This window comes from Phyllobates terribilis, unplaced genomic scaffold, assembly GCF_046119375.1.
Source record: "Phyllobates terribilis strain yellow unplaced genomic scaffold, ASM4611937v1 Scaffold_335__1_contigs__length_2066515, whole genome shotgun sequence".
Lineage (NCBI taxonomy): Eukaryota > Metazoa > Chordata > Amphibia > Anura > Dendrobatidae > Phyllobates > Phyllobates terribilis.
Genome location: NW_027363095.1, coordinates 1,530,445 through 1,555,670, shown reverse-complemented (window position 1 = coordinate 1,555,670; position 25,226 = coordinate 1,530,445). Strand labels below are relative to the sequence as shown.

At 42.5% G+C, this 25,226-nt stretch overlaps 1 protein-coding gene across 2 annotated transcripts; it reads left to right on the top strand.

Annotated features, from left to right (window-relative positions):
• The first annotated feature begins 1,859 nt into the window (after positions 1–1,859).
• Positions 1,860–24,973, top strand: LOC141221817 (uncharacterized). 2 transcript variants are annotated; one of them, XM_073666577.1, is made up of 7 exons: positions 1,860–1,953; positions 14,852–15,065; positions 15,195–15,296; positions 15,371–15,494; positions 15,578–15,666; positions 19,575–19,635; positions 23,002–24,973. In XM_073666577.1, the coding sequence occupies exons 1-7, from the start codon at positions 1,928–1,930 to the stop codon at positions 24,591–24,593; spliced, it is 2,208 nt and encodes a 735-aa protein (XP_073522678.1). In that variant the 5' UTR covers positions 1,860–1,927; the 3' UTR covers positions 24,594–24,973. The 2 variants fall into 2 exon arrangements, with proteins under 2 accessions (XP_073522678.1, XP_073522679.1); XM_073666578.1 differs by having other exon boundaries at positions 1,870–1,953; positions 14,982–15,065.
• Positions 24,974–25,226: the final 253 nt, after the last annotated feature.

Genomic DNA, 25,226 nt, shown 5'->3' with positions numbered 1-25,226 from the left:
TAATGTGCAAACTATCTTCAGTGGTAAAGGGGTTAAAGGCTGATTTAACAACGAGTTACTCATAATTCTTAACAGCATAATTTCCTTTCTGCAGACGAAAATTTTCTTGAGAATAATGTACATGGCTGCAAATTGGTCAGAGCTTTGGAACCCTAAGAGAAAATGACCTCTACCCCGACCCATGAAGCATCTACCTCCACAATGAATGGTTCTTGGAGATGGGGTTGGATTAGAACAGGAGCAGACATAAAACACTCCTTAAATTTTTCAAAAGCCCTCATAGCATCCGGTGGCCAAACCTTGAGATCCGCCCCCTTACGTGTGAGGTCAGTAATCTGAGAAAAACCCCTAATGAATTTCCTATAATAGTTGGTGAATCCTATAAAACCTTACAATGCGTTCAGGTCACTAGGTTGGAACCAATCTATTATGGCTTTCACCTTCCCAGGATCCATCACAAACCCATCAGCCGATAAAATGACCCGGGAATGAAACTTCCTGAACAGAAAAAAAAACATTTCTCAATTTCATCAAAGAATTCTCCCTCAATCTTTGAAATATTACACGGACATGTTCCTGGTAAGAATCCAAATCAGGAGAGAAAATTCTATATCATCAAGATAAATCACAAGAAATCACCCAAAGTAATCAGAGAAATATCATTCAGAAAGTGGTGAAATCCTGTTGGTGCATTGGAGAATCCATATGGGAGGACGAGATTATCGAATAAACCCTCAGACGTTAAAGACGCCGATTCCCACTCATCACCCGTCATGGTGCAAATCAAATTGTAATAAGCCCCTCATCTCTGCTCCGTACACCTTGTACACACGCGGCTCCGCTCCGTACACCTCGTACACACACGGCTCTGCTCCGTACACCTCGTACACGCGCGGTTCCGCTCCGTACACCTCGTACACGCGCGGCTCCGCTCCGTACACCTCGTACACACGCGGCTCCGCTCCGTACACACACGGCTCCGCTCCGTACGCCTCGTACACGCGCGGCTCCGCTCCGTACACACACGGCTCCGCTCCGTACGCCTCGTACACGCGCGGCTCCGCTCCGTACGCCTCGTACACGCGCGGCTCCGCTCCGTACGCCTCGTACACGCGCGGCTCCGCTCCGTACGCCTCGTACACGCGCGGCTCCGCTCCGTACGCCTCGTACAAGCGCGGCTCCACTCCGTACGCCTCGTACACGCGCGGCTCCACTCCGTACGCCTCGTACACGCGCGGCTCCGCTCCGTATGCCTCGTACACGCGCGGCTCCGCTCCGTACGCCTCGTACAAGCGCGGCTCCACTCCGTACGCCTCGTACAAGCGCGGCTCCACTCCGTACGCCTCGTACACGCGCGGCTCCGCTCCGTATGCCTCGTACACGCGCGGCTCCGCTCCGTACGCCTCGTACAAGCGCGGCTCCACTCCGTATGCCTCGTACACGCGCGGCTCCACTCCGTACGCCTCGTACAAGCGCGGCTCCACTCCGTACGCCTCGTACAAGCGCGGCTCCACTCCGTACGCCTCGTACACGCGCAGCTCCACTCCGTACGCCTCGTACACACGCGGCTCCGCTCCGTACGCCTCGTACACGCGCGGCTCCGCTCCGTACACCTCGTACACACGCGGCTCCGCTCCGTACGCCTCGTACACACGCGGCTCCGCTCCGTACGCCTCGTACACACACGGCTCTGCTCCGTACACATCGTACACGCGCGGCTCTGCTCCGTACACCTCGTACACACGCGGCTCTGCTACATCCACACTGTAAACCCTTCCTGACCCCACACATAAACTTCAGCTCATCCAGCACCATGACAACCAGCACAGCAGAGTCCTGCATCCACTGAGGCCCCTGATCATGTGACCCCTGACTCCTCCCCTCCTGTGACCTCATCACAGCTCCTGTGCGCACAGAGCAGCCATATATGTGGTGGCGGCTCTGCAGGTGGAGGTATGTGGAGACCCCCATTACTGGGCGCAGGGGGCATTAACCCCTTCAGCACCGAGACTCTTTTGGGGTCTTGTGTTGCCCCTTTATAAGAATCATAAGGTTTTTGTTCTGTTTCCTGTAATAGATACATACGACCCAACTATGGAGGCAGGAAGGGAGGAAACGTAGTGTTCTCATAGTACAGGACCCCTTTACTGCCCCACAGTGTAATGCCCCCATTATGCCCCTTATGCAGGATGTATGATGCCCCCACACAGTGTAATGCCCCCATTATGCCCCTTATGCAGGATGTATGATGCCCCCCACAGTGTAATGCCTCCATTATGCCCCTTATGCAAGATGTATGATGCCCCCCACACAGTGTAATGCCCCCATTATGCCCCTTATGCAGTATGTATGATGCTCCCCACACAGTGTAATGCCCCCATTATGCCCCTTATGCAGGATGTATGTTGCCCCCCACACAGTATAATGCCCCCATTATGCCCCTTATGCAGGATGTATGATGCCCCCCACAGTGTAATGCCCCCATTATGCCCCTTATACAGGATGTATGATGCCCCACACAGTGTAATGCCCCCATTATGCCTCTTATGCAGTATGTATGATGCCCCCCACACAGTGTAATGCCCCCATTATGCCCCTTATGCAGTATGTATGATGCCCCCACACAGTGTAATGCCCCCATTATGCCCCTTATGCAGGATGTATGATGCCCCACACAGTGTAATGCCCCCATTATGCCCCTTATGCAGTATGTATAATGCCCCCACACAGTGTAATGCCCCCATTATGCTCCTTATGCAGTATGTATGATGCCCCCACACAGTATAATGTTCCCCCAGTAGAGCCTCAGGTCCTGTAGTTGGAATAATCCCTCTGGAGTTGGTTTTCCCTTTGCCTGCTCCCCTACATGTAGACCCTCGAGCATGTATACATGCATGTAGGGGAGCAGGCCTTACTAGATATCGAGGCTTTGTACAGTAATATACTGCATGAAGATGGTATCAGAGGAGTAAGATATTTCCTGAAATCAAAATCAATAGAGTGTAGCAGACATAATGACTTCATGGAGGATCTTCTAAAATTCACTCTTACTCATAACTTCTTTTTGACAGGAAGTACTTCCACCAGCTCAGGGGTACTGCGATGGGGAGCCTCTGTGCACCCTCACATGCTAAAGTATTCCTGAGCTGGTAGGAGGAAACTACAATATTCAGGGATGATCATAAGTGGTGGCATCCATATATTGGGGTATGGTACAAATATATTGACTACATTTTTATCATCTGGTCAGGGACGAGTGAACAATCTTTTGAATTTGTCAGAGAACTCAATATCCATAGAGTGGGCCTGAGATTTATATCAGAGTTTAATTATTACCAGCTGCCTTTCCTGGATGTACTAATCAAGAAGGATTGCAATGGGACCCTAGGAACACTCATCTATCATAAACCTTCAAGCACTAATAAACTATTGAAGTGGGATAGCCACCACCCCATCCTCATAAAAAGAAGAATACCCAAGGGCCAGTTTTTACGGTTGGGTACTGCTCTAATGTCACAGATTTTAATATACAGACAATAGACCTGAACATCAGATTCAGGGAAAAAGGGTACTCATGGTACATTTTGGATTCCCAGAAAAATGGGAGACACAGACACTCCTCCATACCTAACCTAGAGACCAAGAAAAAGATTGGACAACACGAGTAAGAAAAACTTACGACAATCAGAGTGACTGTATCTTTCATATCCTCAGAAAACACTGGGATATACTTGTGGCTGATCCGGACCTGAGGGTCCTGTGGGATCTACTCCCACAATAACTTTCAGAAACGGTCAGACAATTAGGGACCATTTAGTGCATAGTTACTGTCAGGGAAATATTGAGAAAGTATTAACAATTTCTCTCTGTCCCTGAAACCCCTCTTCATCCCTCCCTTATCCACCATTTGTCACCAGAGGAGAGCTGACACTCCAGCTGTTGGTATGCAAAAAACAGTACAAGAAGTTCAGTAGCCTATTCTACTTAACATACAAATGCATCTCCTCTTAGCACAGACCTGGGATAGATTGACACTTTCCAGCATAGGGGCAGAGATGGAAGGAAAGAGGAAATGGCTCGTTTAGGCTCAAAAGGGGTTTAACAAAGACTGCAGAATCTTCGGAATAACTAAAGTTTCATAATTCTCAAAATGAAGGGACCCATATTTTTAGTGACAGGGTCAGCTTGGGAATGATATGGATATTTTCCTGTCTCTGTAGGTCCCTCTGGGGGGCTGTGGCGCAAAAGTCCCAAAATAACAGATCGCAGCTATACCGTGTGAGGTCTCTTGAGAAAGGTAAAATCATAATGGAAAAAATTGTATCACTTTCGGGCCTCTACGATCAACCCACAATAAGTTATCACAAAAAACAGATATCTAATAAAGATATGAAGGCTGGAGACCAGCCCCCGTAATGTCATCCCAGGGGGTGTGTGGGCCGGTCTTTCACTTCAGCATAAAAGAATCTGCTGAGGTTGGAGTAGTATTCATTGCGGGAGTATGTATTTATTATAGCAACGGATCTTGCTCGATAACAGTCAAATCAAGCTTAGTGTCTCCCCTTCACCTATATTGAATTGTCTCAGCGATCATTATAGTAAGTCTTCTTTAATCCTACTTATGTATTGTATTGTCCACTTTTGTAAAATCTTGTATATTTTTCATAATACTGCCTCCCTTTTGGATTAAATATAAAATTTAATAATTATTTTTCTTTTTTGCTGTAATTGGGCTATCGTGAAGCTGACAGTGACCGTACGGGGGCGTAGACACATTCCATGCGTTGGAATCTGGAGGTGTGATGCCATATGCTCACTGGTCGCTTGCCGATACCTACGTAGTGGGTAGTCGGGATCGTGTGCTCGCCACTCCCTGATGAAATCCGGACAGAGTAACGGCAACGGTGAGATATTGTGTGATCTCCCCGGTGTCGTCACTGTGGAACCCTGACAATTTTTATAAAAAACCTGCACCCAAGGGGACTTGGCTAGATAGAGGAATCTACCGTTTCTTTAGATTTGGAGAACATTGTCCATTTAATTGGATGGATCCATGTAAATCTTTCTTGAGTTCCTCCATGCTTAAAATCTTTTTCTAGTGGGATTATTCCAACTGTAATTCCTCAGGACTAGTATATATGATCACACCTGCCCCTAGATTATGTAGGCAAGATCAAGAGGGAGTCTAGGAGGAGTGCGGGGGGGCATTTGGGCAGTATACGCCATGGTTGGGACACCCCATTAGCGAGACATATGAACAGTGTACATTGAGATCAAACTGGAGACATCTCCTTTTGTATCATTGAGATGGTTAAACCCAATGTGAGAGGAGGTGATCACAATAGATGTATCCTCAAAAAAGAAAGTAAGTGGATTGTTATACTGAATTTACTGGCCCCTAAGGGACTCAATGAGCAAATTTCTTATGCCTGTTTTGTGTGAATACAGCCCCATTCTGGATTATATTTTTAGATTGTATACTCTACCCATTGCTACTCAGTTCCCTGTGAATGGGGTTCACATATTATTGTACTTCATCGAGATATCTGAGCTTCTATATCAGAATTATTACTTAGCAATTATTCCACATATACTATTTATTAATTAACAAGTGTGGTGATCCTTTTGTATCTCTAATTGTGCAATAGAGGTCAAATTTGACCATTTAGGAATATACTGTGGGCCATCATCCCATATCTTATGTAGTGATAAAGTAGATCTACACGCCTATTGCATGATGGGAGGATGTGCAATACTTGTTTTTAGTCTCCCATGACGCTGATCTCAGAGATAGAAAAATCCTATGTTGGTGGTATGCAATCCAAAACCATTATGCGCTCTGGTATGGAACGCATGCTTCCGGACATGCGCATTCGCAGATAGGAGACTGTGATGCACTCCGGCGTGGAACGCACATGTCCGGGCACGTTTGTGCTTTCTGCCCGCCCGTTGTTTTGTGCTGGATTTTGGGGAATACTTGAGAATTTATTTTTGTTCCATCTGTCTTTAATTGATCCATCAGATTTGTCGTCAGAGAATTATAATTAGAGGAACCCATGGACACATTAGGATTTGTGAAGCTGACCTCCGCTCTCCTCTATTTCCTTTGAATTTATTGTATGACCTGTATTTCAAAACAGTAGCTCTTGGTTTGTTTCACTTCCATGTGTAAATTGAATTTGACTCGTTGTCTTTGATATTTCTTTCAAACTTAGTTTTTTTGATGTCTGAGATCCATCCTCCAGACTTTTGTAAATTCTTTTGCATATTTTGTTTGATTTTTGTATCCAAAAAGGCTTCTACACGTGGCGGAAAACTTTCAACTAGTTATTTTCAAGAAACAAATATCAAACGCAATGTAACTTGGTTATCCTTGGTTAGGTTTTTTTTTAATTTAGATTGTGAGCCCCAATGGGGACAGCGATGATAATGTATGTAAAGCTCTGCGGAATATGTTGGCGCTATATAAAAATAAAGAATATATATATATATATAATATAATGTGGACATACACCCTGTAAAGCATGCAACTATGTTAACCGCTTCCCGACCGCCCACTGTACATAAACATCCGCGCTGCCTGGGCTCTGTGCAGCGCGGACGTTTAAAAACGGTGGGTGGTCTCGCAGCGCTCAGGACCCCCAGGGTCCTGCAAGCGCTCCGAGAGCGGTGCAGAGCGTTAGCTCTGACAGGGAACATCATCGGGACCTGATTGGATCAGGTCCCAGTGATGTTAACCCTTTGCTGTCTTCTATATGCCGCGATCTATAGTGATCGCGGCATATAGAAGACAGCAGGAGGAGAGGGGGTGGTATACTTACCTCTCCGAAGACCCCTGATACCTTCCAGGACCTTGGGTTGCTATGGCAGCTGAAGGTCACATGACAGCCTCCAGCTCTGCCATATATGGTGTCCTGCCAGTGTCAGCCTGCAGCTGAAGCCTGGCAGGACACACTGACTGTGTGAAGATCTCATGTAATGTAATATATGTCTATTACATTACATGAGATCAGCGATCAGAAAAATAAAAATTAATGTCCCATACAGGGACTAAGTAAAAATGTAAAAAAAAGTAAAAAAAATGTTTTGAAACTGTTAAAAAAACAAAACAAAATAAATTAAAATAAATAAATAAAATATTAAACCGATAAATACGTATATTTATGCAAAAATAAAAAAAGTACACATATTTGGTATCGCCGCGTCCGAAACAACCCGAGCTATAAAACTGTCACACTAATTAACTCCTTCTGTGCACACCGTAATAAAAATAAATAAAAAACGGAGCAAAAAACTATGCTTTTTCCTCATATCGCAAAACAAAAAGTGGAAAAAAATGCGATCAAAAAGCAAAATGGAAATAAAAATGGTACCGCTGAAAATGTCATCTTGTTCCGCAAAAAAAAAGCCGCCATACAGCTCCATCAGCCGAAAAATAAAAAAGTTATAGCGCTCAGAATAAAGCAATGCAAAAAAAATATTTTTTCTATAAAATTGTTTTATTGTGTAAAAGCGCCAAAACATAAAAAAATATACAGTAAGTGTAATATCGCTGTAAACTTACTGACCCGAAGAATAAAGCTGCCTGATCACTTTCACCACACGCAGAACGACATAAAAAAACCCTCAAAAAACAATTCCTGAATTGTTGTTTTTTGTTAATTTTACCTCCCAAAAAACGGAATAGAAAGCGATCAAAAAATGTCACGTACCCAAAAATGGTACCAATAAAAATGTCAACTCGTCCCGCAAAAAACAAGCCGTCACATGACTCTGTCGGCCGAAATATGGAAAAATTATAGCTCTCAAAATATGGCGATGCAAAAACTAGATTTTGCAAAAAAAAAAGCGTCTCTTAGTGTGTGACAGCTGTCAGTCATAAAAACCCGATATAAATCTGGTATCTCTGTAATCGCACCGACCCGAAGAATAAATTAATCTAATCAGTTATATCACACGAGGAACGGCGTAAAAAAATAAATAAAATCAATTCTTCACCTGCTACTGATTTGTTTATTATGTCTCCCAAAGATCGCAGTAAGGCTCTGCTCACATTTATCCTGCGCTCTGCGCTGAGCACTTACGCCAGAGTTTCCGTGTAAATCTCTGAAATACGTGATTCAGACGGAACCCATGATGGAAGATTCCCTGTAATGAGGCAGATATAGGCCACTGTGAATGCCGTCTGGCCTGTGATCCCACGGTGTCATTTGTTTTAGGCGTGCATAAAAGTGCGGTTGGCCACAGTTTTGTGCACTTCTGAAAAAAAGGACACCGCTAAACAGAGGCCAGACGGAGTCCAGAGTAACTCTGCTGCCTCATTACAGTGAATGGATCCCGCAGGGGTTTCATCTGAATTACATCACTTTGAAATTTAGATGGAAACCCCGATGTAAGTGCTCAGCCTAGAGCGCCGGATAAATGTTACATAAAATGTTCCCAATAAAAGCTTCAACTCAGTCCTCAAAAAAAGCTAGTCCCCACTCAGGTCCGTCATCTGTTAAAAATATAAGGGACTTCCAAGTTACTGGTAGCAGAAAGGCTCTGGAAAAGCGAAATGGCCCTTGCCCCCCAAAAGAAATTCAGAAAATTTTGTGCTCCCAAATCCAAATGCCTATTCTACAATAATTTGTTCTCCAATTGTCAAATAGCACTCCATCCCCCCCAGATCTCGCCATATGGCTGAGCGGTACGATACAGCCACATATGGGGTATTGTCACTTTTAGAAGAAATTGTGTGACTCATTTCGGCACCATTTTTACCCATTGCCCTGTGTGAAAATGTAAAATCTGAGGGTAAAACATTTTTTTGTGGTAAAAATATAATTATGCTTTTTTCACTGCCCAATGGTATAAATTTAAAAATTAAAAAATACTCACTACTTCCCTAGATGAATTCCTTGAGAGGTGTAGTTTACAAAATGGGGTCACTTGTGGGGGTTCCTGCTGTTTCGGCATGTCAGCGACTCTTCAAATGTGACATGGTGTCTGCAACCTATCCCAGCCAACATAGCGCTCCTTTCTCTTCCGAACCCTGCCGTACACCACAGCAGTGGTTTTCCCCCACATATGGGGTATCTGCGTACTCAGGAGAAATTGCTCAACAAATTTCATGGTGCAATTTCTCCTGTTACCCTTATGATAATACAAAATTAGGGAATGAAAAACCTTTTTTGTGGGAAAAATGTGAAAATTTTATTTTTATGGCTCAATATTATAAACTTCTGTGAAGCACCTGGGGGTGCAAGGTGCTCACCACACATCTAGATAAGTTCCCTAAGGGGTCTAGTTTCCAAAATGGTGTCACTTGTGGGGGGTTTCCACTGTTTAGGAACATCAGCGGCTCCCCAAATGCAACATGGCGTCCGCTAATTATTCAAACAAATTTTACATTCAAAAAGTCAAATGGCGCTCCTTCCCTTCTGAACCCTGCCGTGCGCCCAAACAGTGGTTTGCCTCCACATATGGGGTATCAGCGTGTTCAGGAGAAATTGCACAACAAACGCCATGGTGCAATTTATCCTATTACCCTTATGATAATGCAAAATAAAGGGATGAAAAATGTTTTTGTGGGAAAAATGTGAAAATTTTATTTTTACAGCTCAATATTATAAACTTCTGTGAAGCATCTTGGGGTTCAAGGTGCTCACCACACATCTAGATAAGTTCCCTAAGGGGTCTAGTTTCCAAAATGTTGTCACTTGTGGGGGGTTTCCACTGTTTAGGAACATCAGGGGCTCCCCAAATGCAACATGGCGTCCGCTAATTATTCAAACAAATTTTACATTCAAAAAGTCAAATGGCGCTCCTTCCCTTCCGAACCCTGCTGTGCGCCCAAACAGTGGTTTTCCCTCACATATGGGGTATCAGCTTGCTCAAGAGAAATTGCACAAAAAATTTTGGGGTCCATTTTTTCCTGTTACCCCTGTGAAAATAAAAAAAATTGGGTCTAAAGTAACATTTTTGTGAAAAAAGTTAAATGTTAATTTTTTTCTTCCACATTCCAAAAATTCCTGTGAAGCACCTGAAGGGTTAATAAAGTTATTGAATGTGGTTTTGAGTACCTTGAGGGGTGCAGTTTTTAGAATGATGTCACTTTTGGGTATTTTCTGTCATAAAGACCCCTCAAAGTGACTTCAAATATGATGTGGTCCCTAAAAAAATGTTTTTGTAAATTTTGTTGGAAAAATGAGAAATCGCTGGTCAACTTTTAACCCTTATAGCTCCCTAACAAAAAAAAATTTTGGTTCCAAAATTGTGCTGATGTAAAGTAGACATGTGGGAAATGTTATTATTAACTATTTTGTGTGACATATCTCTCTGATTTAAGGGCATGAAAATTCAAAGTTTGAAAATTGCTAAATTTTCAAAATTTTCGCCAAATTTCCGATTTTTTCACAAAACGCAAGTGATATCGAAGAAATTTTACCACTATCCTGAAGTACAATATGTCACGAAAAAACAGTCTCAGAATCAGGGGGATCCGTTCCAGAGTAATTGCTTCATAAAGTGACAGTGGTCAGAATTGAAAAAATTGGCCCGGTCACGAAGGCAAAAACAGGCTCTGGTGCGAAGTGGTTAATAAAACCAACACATTTGAAGAAAACCTAACAGGACTACAATTTGCAATACACAATTTCATCAGTTGTAACACTATAGGGGGTCATCTACTTAATAGAGTGTATAGAGAGTTAACTACAATATGTGGGATTCACGTCTGATCCACTAAAAAAATGTATTAGAAGACATTTATCTGACGCAATCAATCCCACAGCATTAAACCTGTCTGTGGTTTCAAGACACTTTTCACAAAAAAAATAAAGGGGATATCAGATCCTTCAGATATTAGGAATAGAAAAGGCTTATAAACCATTAAGAGGTGGAGATATGAAAAGAAAAATCTTAAATAGAAAGTCAGATTGGATATTTAAATTACACACTAGAGCCCCACAGGGAATGAACATCAGACAGGATTAATATTACAGTGCAATTAATTGTATTTGTCTTTGATTTCCAGTGATTTTATTGAATGTCTCATGCATGAGTTGTATTTGTGTATTCTCTTTTACTTCCATACAATACAGGGTTAAATTGTCCGAGAAGTACTCAGTAATCAATGGACACCCAGGAAAGGGAAGGATATAAAAGTATCAGAGAGACTAACATGTTGTAAATCAGGAATAAGCATTGGTTTCCTATGCGGGCACTTGGTGGTATGCCATCACAACAGTTTTTATGAACTCACAATAAGGCTATGTGCCCACGTAGCAGATTTGATCCAGAGCGTTTTTGCCTCTCTATGGCAGAAAAAAACGCATGCAGATTTACATGCGTTTTTTCTGCCAGAGAGAAGCATTTTTTCAGCGTTTTCGCATGCGTTTTTTCAAGCGATTCTGAGCATCTCTTGGAAAGTGCTTGACAAGTTGGTCACACTATATAAATCCGTGCAACCGGCATGGATTTATATATTGTGACCAAGTAATAGTTAAAAAAAGAATAAGAATGGTAAAAAATAAAAAAAAAAGATTATACTCACCTTCCGATGTCTTCCCGGTGTCATCTCTGCTGCGTCCGGTCTCTTGCAATGCTCGCGCTGTTGTGAAGGACCTGCGGTGACATCATTGAGTCATGTGATGGGTCACATGACTCAGTGACGTCATGGCAGGTCCTTCACAACAGCGCGAGCATTGCAAGAGACCGGACGGCGTGGACAAAACACCGGGATGACATCGGAAGGTGAGTATAATCTTTATTTTTTGTTTTAAATTCTTTTATTTACATATTCTATGGTACCTGAGTCTGGAGGAGAGTCTTCTATCCTCCAGGCCTGGGTACCATCCGCACATTAGAACGCGCCAATTATGCAAGTACAGATGCGGAATTGGCGCGTTCTAATGCAAGTCAATGGCAGCGATTACGCTGCGTGTCCGCAAAATTAATGGACATGCTGCGTATTTTTGAGCGCAGCATAAACGCTGCGGAAAAATACGCAGCATGGGCATTGAAAGTGCGGATTTTCATTGGAGACCATGGGGGAAGGTTTGCCAAGCGTTTCCCAAGCGTTTACGCTGCGGAATTTCTGCAGCGTAAACGCTTGACAAACGCATCGTGGGCACACAGCCTCAATGTGAGGTTTTAACAATATAGACCATGCTGGAGAATCCATCTCTCCTCCTTGCTCTACTTGAACCTTGAAATGTCCCTGACCAGGGCGGCTCCATGCGGTGATCTTCAGACAAAGTGCATTGAATAAACAGTGAGCTGACCTCCCTCTCCATTTTCCCATTATATGCATGTTTTCCCTATAGTGACGAATATTTATTTTTGCTAAAACTGTGATATTTTCACTTTAAAACTTTTTTTAAACCTTTTTTAAACAACTCTCCTTAGTGCGATCATACAACACAGAAGCCTCTGATTGCTCAGATGATGCACTGTACTACTGTAGTGCCGTGTATTATGACTACCTGTGCAATAGTAACGTCCCCATACACATGAGATAATTGTTGACTGATCGGTCATTTGGCAGACGGTTATCTCTCCCGACTCTCCCATACACACAAATATTCCAGCTTTTCTGTGGTCTGTATGAGAGAGTCGCCTCTAGCCGAGGACTATCTACAGGAAGAACAAACATTTTAGCCTCTGAAATTCAGGATCATAGATCCTTCTCTGCCCTGACATTATCTGTTGGGAGGCCCCCAAAAACATTATATAGTTTACCAAACCCCCCCGAAATCAGTGCTTTCATGCAGCTTTAGTCTAATGTGTCTGGGGGCGTTAAAAGGTAACTTATTGGACGCTGCCTCTGGCCCGGCCTAATAGACTTTCGTACATTGCAGGCCCAAACACCATTATTAGGCATTTAAGTATCATAGTAGCTAGGCAGCCCCATACTATTGAGCACTTGGGGGAGGAAGGTCATTCAGCCGAACTCTGTCAAACCTTATTAGATGCCATGTTTGCTTTTTGCAGGAGCAAGTGGTTAAACTGCCAGGGATTTTATTGCAGTCACACCTGTGCCATCCTTGCGGTGTACATCTATGTTCTGGTGCTCAAAAGAATTCATATAAGAACAAACACAAATGTTTAACATGTTAAAAAATGACAATGTGTCTTCTGCTTTTTGCATGTTTTTTTTTTTACAAGAATTGTTGGTGACAGTTTTCTTTTGAAACTTTTTAATATTTGCTTTTTTCAGTTTTTTTTTCTTGTAATATAGGAAAGCCTAAGGCCAGAAGTAAACCCCATAATACACTGTACATGTAGACTTTAGTATCAAATAATTTCTGTCCACGGTGTTTGTGCAAACAAAACAGCTTTTATAAAAGCCTCACACTTCTGTGTGTGAATCAGACATGAGATCTAACTTGATAAAAGATTACAGTCTGAGGAAGACGGGAAACATTCGTATAGACGGCCAGTGGTGCAGTAGTCAGTGACGGACTCTGGCCAAATATGGTTTTAGAGCCGTAGTAGAAGATGTTGCCTCATCATGACGTAGTTATTTCTCATGTCACTTGTAATGAATATCTCCTGCAGTATTGCTAATTCCAATTCCATTGTCGGAAAATGAGACAAGACTTAGCGTTATGGAAGGTGTCATGAACTCACAAAGAGACGACACCGGGGAGATTACATAATCTCTCACCGTTGTCGTCACTCTGTGGGGATATGTGTATATGCCCCCGTACGGTCACTGTCAGCTTCACGATAACCCAATTATTATTGTTCGCTGCCACCACTGTCCAGATTTGAAATATAATACAGGCCTGGTCGGACGCCTGCGTTCTGGTAGGGTATATGGCTTCGGGGGAGGGAACGATTACAGAGCAAAAGAAACAGGACTATTACATTTTATATTTGATCCAAAAGGAAGGCAGTGTTATGAAAAATATACAAGGATTTTACAAAGGGGACAATACAGTACAGAATATACAGTTACACAATATAAACAGGATTAAAGAAGACGTACGTAATAGATCGCAGAGACAATTCCGTTTAGCTGGAGGGGGGCGCCCCACTTATTGATTTGACTGTTATCGAACAAGATCCGTTTATTATAGTCTCTATACCCCCCTGGCAATGAATACTCATCCATCCTCCTTGGATTCTTTTATGCCTAAGGGGAGAACTGCCCACACAGCACCTGGGATGACATTAAGGGGGCTGGCTCTACCATTTTTTCCGTTATGAATTTACCTTCCTTTAGAGACCACACGTGACATAGTTGTTGTCTGTTATTTTGTTACTTTTGCACCCCAGCTACCCGGAGGGACTCACAGCTACGATAAAATAAGCATATTGTTCCTTGGCTGACCCTGCAACTAAAAACATGGGTCCCATTATTAGCGGAGTTATAGAACTTACAATATTTCATATTTCGTATCAGCTCCGGACATCCTGGAGTTTGTGTTAAACCCCTTTGAAGCTTAAATGAGTTTTCCTTCAATCTCTGCCCCTGCTGGAAGGTGTCAACCTATCCCAGGTCTGTGCTAAGGGGAGATGCATTCCTATGTTAAGTGGGTCAGTAGCACCTTTTGTGCTGCATTTGTCTACAAGTGACTTCTGCTGTGTGTGTTAAATTGCATGGAAACAGTTGGTTTGGTCCAAATGGTGGATAAGGAAGAGGTGAGAGGGAAGAGGGGCTTGGGAGAAATTGTTAATATTTTCTCAATATTTCCCTGACAGTGAGTCTATGAGAAACGTATTCAGCTGCAGACTCCGAGGAAGAAACTGCTTGTTGTCTGTGGCCTAAAATATATAGGTTTTATTACTAGATGTAAAGAAAAAACGAAATACTGTCAAATAATAAATCTCCTTATATGTTTCCCCTCGTTATCTCCAATAGTTGTATTATTGCACAGGATTTTTATGATGTTCCATTGGCTTATCTTCTCCTCATTCGGGTCTCTACAATATCAGATCCTCTCAGTGAAGATCTTCTATATAACAAAATTTTCCTGATTTACCCATCAAAGATGGATATGGACAGGGACAAGATGGAGATGGCGGAGAGGATATTACATCTCACCCTAGAGATCCTCTTCCGGCTTACTGGAGAGGTGAGAGATTCTGATGACATCACATTTAATTATTCTTATCTATGGGAATAACAGGTGAACAAAACTGGAGAGGTGAGGACTCTGGAAATGTCTGTAGTGAGATTTATTAATGTGTCTCTCCATAACCAGAGATTAATCACAGGACCTCCACCTCACCCCCTGATACATGAGGACATCAATGACCAGATCCTAGAACTCGCCTACAAGATGATTGGGCTTCTGACTGGAGAGGTGACATTGCTGGGACATTATACAGTAACACTATGAAGGGATCGGGGAGATGACTGTATCATTGTATGTATCAGGTTCCTATAAGATGTCAGGATGTCGCTGTCTATTTCTCCATGGAGGAGTGGGAGTATTTAGAAGGACACACAGATCTGTACAGGAACATCATGATGGAGGTTCCCCAGTCCCTCACATCACCAGGTAATAGACAGGACTAAATACACACAACCTATAATTATCTGTATGTAAAGAATGAATTCAGTCCCTGTATGTGTTTCCTCCAGATCTATCCAGTAAGAGGACAACACCAGAGAGATGTCCCCGTCCTCTTCTTCGTCAGGACTGTAAACAAGAAGATCTCAATGTTCCTCAGGTAGATACAGAGAAGATGTCATGAGATCTCCCCTATGATGTGTAGACGGCTGTAAAGGTCTTTTGTTCAGTCTTGTTTTATCCACCAGTATTATATGTTTTATATTTGTGTAGTGAGAACGGAGGGGATGACAGGATTAGAACTGATCATTAGTGTTGAGTATTCCGATACTGAAATATCTGGTATCGACCAATATTTGCGGTATCGGAGTTCCGATACTGAGTTCCGATACTTTTAGAATATCGAATACCGGAATCGGAAGTTCCCATAATGCCTGTGCTCTGCAGTGTCTCTGAAGGATGACAAGCTGGATGGCAGCGCTCAGCTTACTGTACTTGTAATTTAGTGTTAAAGGATTTATTAAAAAAAATAATAATGTTTTCATGCACCGTCTCTTTAAAAAAGCCGTCCGGCAATTCAGCAGCGGCATACATCGGTACCCGACAATTTAGAATAGAAAGAATAGAGCATCACACATAGATTAGATGCATAGAAACATGTCAGTCACATATATAAGAAGTACAGTGACAGTGTTGATTACTGTACTTGTCATTTAGTGTTAAAATAAAGGATTTATTAAAAAAAAAATTGGCGTGGGGTTCCCCGTAATTTTAGTCTCTAGCGGAGGTTAAGCAGACGGCTGGGGCAGATGTTTGAAGCCTGGGAAGGGGGTAATACCCATGGAGCTTCCCAGGCTACTAATATCAGCCCCCAGCTGAATACCTAGCCTTTACTAGCTATTAAAATCGGGGACCCCCCAAAAAATGACGTGGGGTCCCCCCTATTTTAATAGCTTGCAAAGGCTAGGCAGACAGCTGGGGGCTGATATTAATAGCCCAGGAAGGGTGCCATGAATATTGGCCCCCTCCCAGGCTAGAAACACCAGCCACCCCAGAAATTGCGCATCCATAGGATGCGCCAATTCTGGCACTTAGCCTCGCTCTTCCCACTGCCCTGTAGCGGTGGCAGTGGGGTAATAGGGCTGGGGTTGATGTCAGCTTATAATGCCTGCTGACATCAAGCCCAGGTTAGTAATGGAGAGGCGTCTATAAGACACCCCCATTACTAACCCCAAAGTCAAAGTTAAAAAAAAACACAAACACCCAGAATAAAGTCCTTTAATTGAAATAAACACACAATTCTTTATTGTTCTAAATTAAACCATACTTACCATCACACCCATTCCAGCTGAAGCCAACGATCTCCTGCAATAAAAGTAAAATAATAAAGCAACCTCATCCTTACCTTTCCATGGTTCCCACGATGGCTCCAGCTCTGCTACATTCACATGACAGACTGGATCGCAGCCGAAAGCTGCCATCCAGCTTGCCATGCCGCAGACACTGAGAAGCTCCTCAGTGAAGCTCCTCAGTGTCTGGCTGTGACGGCATAAAGATGAGCTGAGGTCATGTCCAATGAACTCAGCTCACCTCATGCACGTTACTGACAGCGTTGGAAAATTCTCCTGCGCATGCAGTGAGCATGAGAGAATTCTCTTGCTGAAGCGCTGAGCGCAGGAGAATTTTCCCACGCTGTCAGTGACGTGCATGAGGTGAGCTCATGTCCAATGAACTCAGCTCACCTCATGCACGTCACTGACAGCGTGGGAGAATTCTCCTGCGCTCAGCGCTTGAGCAGGAGAATTCTCCCACGCTGGGATGGCATTGAGATGACAGGCTGGATCACAGCTGAGCGCTGCCATCCAGCTTGTCATCCTTCAGAGACACTGCAGAGCGCAAGCATGCCTGTGCTCTGCAGTGTCTATGAAGGATGGCATGCTGGATGGCAGCGCTCAGCTGTGATCCAGCCTGTCATCTCAATGCCATCCCAGCGTGAGAGAACTCTCCTGCTCAAGCGCTGAGCGCAGGAGAATTTTCCCACGCTGTCAGTGACGTGCATGAGGTGAGCTGAGTTCATTGGACATGACCTCGGCTCATCTTTATGCCGTCACAGCGAGACACTGAGGAGCGCAAGCATGTCTGCGCTTCTCAGTGTCTGTGGCATGGCAAGCTGGATGGCAGCTTTCGGCTGCGATCCAGCCTGTCATGTCAATGTAGCAGAGCTGAAGCTTTCGTGGGAACCATGGAAAGGTAAGGATGATGTTGCTTTATTATTTTACTTTTATTGCAGAAGACATTGGCTTCAGCTGGAATGGGCGTGATGGTAAGTATGGTTTAATTTAGAACATTAAAAAATTGTGTGTTTATTTCAATTAAAGGACTTTATTCTGGGTGTTGTGTTTTTTTAAATACTTTACTAGAAATTCATGGCGGTCATGTCTAATATTGGCGTGACCCCATGAATTTCGGGCTTAGGTCCAGCTGATAATGCCAAGCTGGCCCTAACCCCTTTATTACCCAGTGAGCCACCGCACCAGGGCCCTGGATGAGTTGGGTACAGCGCCATAAGATGGCGCTTCTATGAACGCGCCATTTTCTGGGGTGGCTGCGGACTGCAATTTGCAGCGGGGGGGGGGGCCCAGAAAGCTTGGGCCTCCCTGCGCTGCGGATTCCAGCCCCCAGCTGCCTAGATGTACCTGGCTGGACACAAAAATAGGGCGAAGCCCCACGTATTTTTGTTTTTAATTATTTCATGAAATAATTAAGAAAAAAGGGCTTCCCTATATTATTGTGTCCGGCCAGGTACAAATAGGCAGCTGGTGGTTGGGGGCAGCCCGTTCCTGCCTGCTGTACCTGGCTGGACACAAAAATATGGCGAAGGCCACGTCAAATTTTTGGTGAAAAATTCAATAAAATTAAAAAAAAAAAAAAAAAACACATTTAGGGACTGCATCTTTATTAAGCCATCCACGTGAGGGGTTAATAAAGATGCAGTCCCTAAATTATTATTTGTTTTTATTATTTTTTAATTAATTTTTCCCAAAAATTTTGACGTGGGCTTTGCCATAATTATGTATGCCAGCCAGGTACAGCATCCAGGAATGGGCTGCCCCCAACCACCAGCTGCCTATTTGTACCTGGCCGGACATAACAATATAGGGAAGCCCTTTTTTTTAAATTATTTCATGAATTTCATGAAATAATTAGAAAAAAAAAAACGTGGGTCTTCGCCCTATTTTTGTGTCCAGCCAGGTACAACTAGGCAGCTGGGGGCTGGAATCCACAGCGCAGGGAGGCCCAAGCTTTCTGCCCCCCCCCCCCCCCTGCTGCAAATTGCAGTCCGCAGCCACCCCAGAAAATGGCGCGTTCATAGAAGTGCCATCTTCTGGCGCTGTACCCAACTCATCCAGGGCCCTGGTGCGGTGGCTCACTGGGTAATAAGGGGGTTAGGGCAGCTTGGCATTATCAGCTGGCCCTAAGCCTGAAATTCATGGGGTCACGCCAATATTAGACATGACCGCCATAAATTTCTAGTAAAGTATTTAAAAAACACAACACCCAGAATAAAGTCCTTTAATTGAAATAAACACACAATTTTTTAATGTTCTAAATTAAACCATACTTGCCATCACGCCCATTTCAGCTGAAGCCAATGTCTTCTGCAATAAAAGTAAAATAATAAAGCAACATCATCCTTACCTTTCCATGGTTCCCACGACAGCTTCAGCTGTGTGATGCTCTATTCTTTCTATTCTAAATTGTCGGGTACCGGTGTATGCCGCTGATGAATTGCCGGCTTTTCATGTCATTCTACATTATTCTTAGTTGTTTTCCTTCATGTAGAATTAACCTACAAGGAAAGAAAGGGTTTATTTTTATTCCGATATTTGTGTCCCATTGACTTGCATTGGTTTCCGGTATTGGAATCGGCGATATCCGATATATTTTGGATATCGGTCCGATCCAATCCGATCCGATATTTCCCGATATCGGAAGGTATCGCTCAACACTACTGATCATACATGGGACTTCTCCATCTGTCTTTGACTTTTATAATATTTGTTTCAGGGTGAAGATGTGAGGGGTGATGAGCGATGTAAAGAGGAGATTCCTACATATGACTACCCAGGTGAGTAGTGACCACTAAATGCAGAGAATTCACAGATTCTTCTCAGTCACCGGCTGTGGCTGCTTTATCAGTGGTGTAGTCCGGTCGTATCACAATCGTGTGATCACCATTTTGCATCTAGATTACAACATTCTCCTCCGTCCGAAAATGTTCAATTTACTTTGGGAAATTGTGAAAGCCCTTTTCTATAGAACTTAGAACCTGGAGGATCCACCTACCCCCTGGGATTAGATGATGCTGACCATTACTTGCCCAGATCTGTAAACTATAAAGCTAAATGACAGCGTACGCAGAATGTGCTGACAAGTTAGAAAATCACTTGAAGAAAAATATTCTGATGGGCCTGTAAGAGAAAGCGGAGGGTAATGATGCTGTTGGCTTCCTAGATCCCGGATATCTTATTGGATGAATCTACCTTCTCTCCCTTCTGTGCTGCTGAATGTGCTCATATGGTCCCTACAAGACCAGGTCCAGTCTTTCTGGCCAAACTTCACTTTTATGATTGATAACATTAATTGTGCAGTGAGGCCTAGTGTGAATTTCTGTACAATAACAACAGAGTTTCCCTTTATCCTGACTTTTCAATATCTTTTAAAACCAATTAACTTCAAACAGGATCGCGATTAACTATACAAAAAACATTACACCTGTGCCATGATACATCTCTAAGCTGTGCGTGGCTGATGGCTGTAATATACATTTATTCACGCCTGCAGGAGATGTGTTGGCTCCAGCCCTGGTTTCATGGATTCACTCCATGTCATAAATTCCATTATGTTTTCAGTCCTAAGGAATTCAGATTACTGCACAATCTCTCCTGAAATGGGGGCACTAATACTTTCTCTACTCTCCTGGTCAGGACTCATAGTAGCTCCAATGGTCCACCATAAATTAGTGTAACTCCAGTTTAGTGTTGGATTTCTCCCCTCATACATACGTTGTTGTTGGGGATGTTACATGTTTTTATATTCTTTCTTTTTTTATACCTTCATTCTCTATGATAGTTTCATTGTGGTGGGATTGGCCTGCCTCACTTAAGTGACTCTGTAACTCCCTGGTAGTCTTTCAGAAAGATCTCCGTTGCCTCTTCCAAATGTCCGAGATCTAAATTTAAGACACCTCAGCTCTGCAGTATTGTAAAAAGGTTCACTTTAAATGTCTAAAATTTCTTCTCATCTGACAGAAAATATTGTCCCATACGATAGTTTAGATTGCCAAGAGCCCCCGAGCCCCATACTCTAATTACCCCAGAGAGGTTTCACCACTAGTTACTCATTTTTCTCTGATGAAGACTGTTGAGTTTGATCATTTCAGTAGATGTGTTATTGTCTATAGTCACAGTTTTTGACTTCAGTACTCCTCTGCTTTAACCCCTTCCTGCAACCAGTTTTCTGTTCCTAATCAGGGCCATTTTTCAAATCTGACGTGTGTCACTTTATGTGGTGATAACTTTGGAATTCTTCACAAAGGATAATAGAAAACAAATGGACCTTACAAATTATTTTTCAACTTCTCTTGAATCCGACAATCCCCTATATATGGTTGTACCGTACTGTCTGGGCACATGGGAGGTTAAGAAGGGAAGGAGCGACATTTAGCTATTAGGAATGCAGATTTTGCTGGAATAGTTCGCAGACACAATGTATTGGGGGAGCTGTTTATGGTCACCTGGAAGCTCAAAAGATGGCCACCACGAACAGGCTTGCCTTATCTATCCGTTTATAGATTTCAAAAATTACTTTGCTCATCACCCTTTAACCCCTCTACATGGATCTGGACTAACACAGAGACCCCTAGGCTTGGGCCACGGTGTTACCTGGTATTCGGTGGAGTGAGATGGGAAGAAGAATAGTCAGGTAACCGGGTCACAACCAGGAGGGCAGAGAAAATACAAAATCAGAAGACACAAGAGTAGTCAGTAAACGGGCCGGGGTCACAACAGGAAACAAATACACAAGCCGGGAGCTGAGCACAGAGGACTGAACCAGAGGAGAACAAGGCTGTATCTGGCAGCTTCCGGCAATATGCTTCCAGCTTTAGTAGGGTGCGGTGCTTTCCAAATGGCTGAAGCAGGGAGCAGATTACTCCAGCTGGACAGCACACACCCCCATACTGCCAGACTGGATGGTACTACTGGTCCCAGCAACCCTAATCTTAGTGGTGGACAGAGCCTGCGCCACCCAGAGCTTCTGGTTCTGACGTCTCCTCCATCACCAGCGCTGCCTGCAAGATGAATAAGGCGGTGCCTGGTTAGAGAAGCAGACGTCACACAAGTCGAAGCAGGAGGAGAAGTAGATGTCCCAGAGGAGATGGTACACATCTTTTGTAGAAGCACTAATATGACAAAATGGCAGAAAACCAGAGCAGTAGAAATCCCCATCAAGTGACTCCATTTTGGAAATTATAACCCTCAGTGAATTAATCTATAGGAGAAGTGACTATTATGACTTCACAGTCACTTTCCAAAAATTAGCACACGGTGGATGATGGAGAGTGAAAATTGCAAATATGCTATTTTATTACCCAACCCATATTGCCCAGATTGTGCTCCAGGAGACACACACCGTAAATTAAGTGGGTTCTTCTCACTATAGTAATGCCAAATACATGGATGCTAAATCTGTTTTGGGCACACTGCAAGGCTAAGAAGTGAGGGGGAAACTTAACTTTGGGAGAGCGGATATTACTGGATTGGTTTATGGAAGCCATGTTGATTCTCAAGAGCCTAATAATGTGGAAACTTCTGTTTTTCTACTGACAGATGATGGACCTGAGTGGGGACTTGTTTTTTGTGAGATGAGTAGAAGTTTTTATTGTTATTATTTTTGCCTACATAACATTGTTTGATGGCTTCTTATTCCATATTTTGGAGGCAGAATGAACAAACAGTTGGACACCACGCTCTACTGGTTCATCCTATGAGGTTTTCTATTAGACTGTGAACTGTCATTCTGTCAATAACTTGCCATTTCTACAGACATTTTAAGTACAATTAACACAAGAATCCCATAGACAAATAAATAAAGATTGCATACCACTTCTAAATCAATCTAAACAAACACATCCCTGGGCTACATGCTAGTCCAGGGAAATGAAGAGATATATGCTCAAGTTTAAAAATCAATTTTATTAGACACAAATCTAAAAAATAGAGGAATATTTAAAATATTTTAAATATTCCTCTATATTTTAGATTTGTGTCTAATAAAATAGATTTTTAAACTTGAGCATATATCTCTTCATTTCCCTGGACTAGCATGTAGCCCAGGGATGTGTTTGTTTAGACATTTTAAGTAGAAATGTTCAAAAATATAAATTTCAGGGACATTTTATTCAAAATTAATAATTGTTTTTTTTTCTTGGCAGATGACTGTACCAGAAGATCAGAGAGACAGGAGATTTTTAATTCTGACGATCTTGAGATCCCACAGGATACAATTGAAGTGAATGCCATTACTTCAGATATACCATCATCCCTTCACAGCAAACATCAATCATCTGATTCTATGAAACACATCCTGTCTGCTGATTCATTACCGACTACTAAGGAAAATCAAAATAAAATAAGCATTAAAAAACGAACTGCTCCTAAAGCAAAGAAGCCATTTTCACATTCAGAAAATGGAAATAGTTTTACCTTTGAAAAGTCTATTCTTAAGCATCAAAAAATACACACAGCGGACAATAGATTTTTTTGTTCCAAATGTGGAAAATGTTTTAATCAGAAATCAGTTTTTGTTGATCACCAGAGACTTCACATAGGGGAGAAGCCTTTTTCATGCTCAGAATGTGGGAAATGTTTTAATCGTAAAAAGTTTCTTGATAGACACAAGAGAATTCACACAGGGGAGAAGCCTTTTTCTTGTTCAGAATGTGGGAAATGTTTTAACCGGAAAGATCATCTTGATAGCCACCAGAGAACCCACACAGGGGAGAAGCCCTTTTCCTGTTCAGAATGTGGGAAATGTTTTAATCGTAAAATGAATCTTGATACACACAAGAGCACCCACACAACGGAGAAGCCCTTTTCCTGTTCAGAATGTGGGAAATGTTTTAACCAGAAATCAGGTTTGATTAAGCACCAGAGAACCCACACAGGGGAGAAGCCCTTTTCCTGTTCAGAATGTGGGAAATGTTTTAATTATAAAATGATTCTTGATAGTCACAAGAGAACCCACACAGGGGAGAAGCCTTTCTCCTGTTCAGAATGTGGGAAATGTTTTAACCACAAATCAGGTTTGATTAAGCACCAGAGAACCCACACAGGGGAGAAGCCCTTTTCCTGTTCAGAATGTGGGAAATGTTTTAATCGTAAAATGATTCTTGATAATCACAAGAGAACCCACACAGGGGAGAAGCCTTTTTCCTGTTCAGAATGTGGAAAATGTTTTAACCTGAAATCCAATTTGATTAGGCACCAGAGAACCCACACAGGGGAGAAGCCTTTCTCCTGTTCAGAATGTGGGAAATGTTTTAACCACAAATCAGGTTTGATTACGCACCAGAGAACCCACACAGGGGAGAAGCCCTTTTCCTGTTCAGAATGTGGGAAATGTTTTAACCAGAAATCGGGTTTGATTAAGCACCAGAGAACCCACACAGGGGAGAAGCCCTTTTCCTGTTCAGAATGTGGGAAATGTTTTAATCGTAAAATGAATCTTGATAGTCACAAGAGAACCCACACGGGGGAGAAGCCTTTCTCCTGTTCTGAATGTGGGAAATGTTTTAACCACAAATCAGGTTTGATTAAGCACCAGAGAACCCACACAGGGGAGAAGCCCTTTTCCTGTCCAGAATGTGGGAAATGTTTTAATTGTAAAATGATTCTTGATAGTCACAAGAGAACCCACACAGGGGAGAAGCCTTTTTCCTGTTCAGAATGTGGAAAATGTTTTAACCAGAAATCCAATTTGATTAGGCACCAGAGAACCCACATAGGGGAGAAGCCTTTTTTCTAATCTTTTTTTTAATCCAATACATTTTTATTGAGATGTTTTTCATTAGTTTTTTTTTTTTTTACAAAACAGGAAACCAGTACATACAATAATAAAATAACATACCATAGGATGACATACGTGCATCTCTCCTATATATCCTTTCAGCTTGCCCATTACCGTCTGATAACTTGCAATTACTATATCTTACAATTAACATTCTTGAAATCTCTTATATAACCATAATATTGTAATAAACATTATAATCCTATACACATATAGGTGTGCTATATTACCCATGCCACATTTAAGGAATTCCAATACACATTACAATGAAACATTAGACCTCGCCAATACCCCCCTTCTCCCATAAGTCATTGTCTCTCCAACAATAACCCCCTTGATGGCATTCCAGGTGCATCCAACCATAAGCCCCATATTTTCTCTAATTTATTCATTCAGTTTTGTTTTTTATATACCCCTTTTTCTAATCTGATAATATTATTTACCATATTTTTGCGTTCACTAATTTCTGTAGGTAAGGGGTTAATCCATTTGGATGCAATATGTTTCCTAGTTTTAAATAAAATATGTGAAATTCCATATCATCTTCTAATATACCTAATAGGCATTTTTTGGGTCTGGTTGAATATCTAT

Excerpts from the sequence above, each read along its gene's own strand:
- LOC141221817 (XM_073666577.1), top strand. The coding sequence starts at position 1,928 with ATGTGGTGGCGGCTCTGCAGGTGGAG. Across the intron at positions 1,954-14,851 it reads TGGCGGCTCTGCAGGTGGAG|TTGTATTATTGCACAGGATT; the intron begins GTATGTGGAGAC and ends TATCTCCAATAG. Across the intron at positions 15,066-15,194 it reads TCTTCCGGCTTACTGGAGAG|AGATTAATCACAGGACCTCC; the intron begins GTGAGAGATTCT and ends CTCCATAACCAG.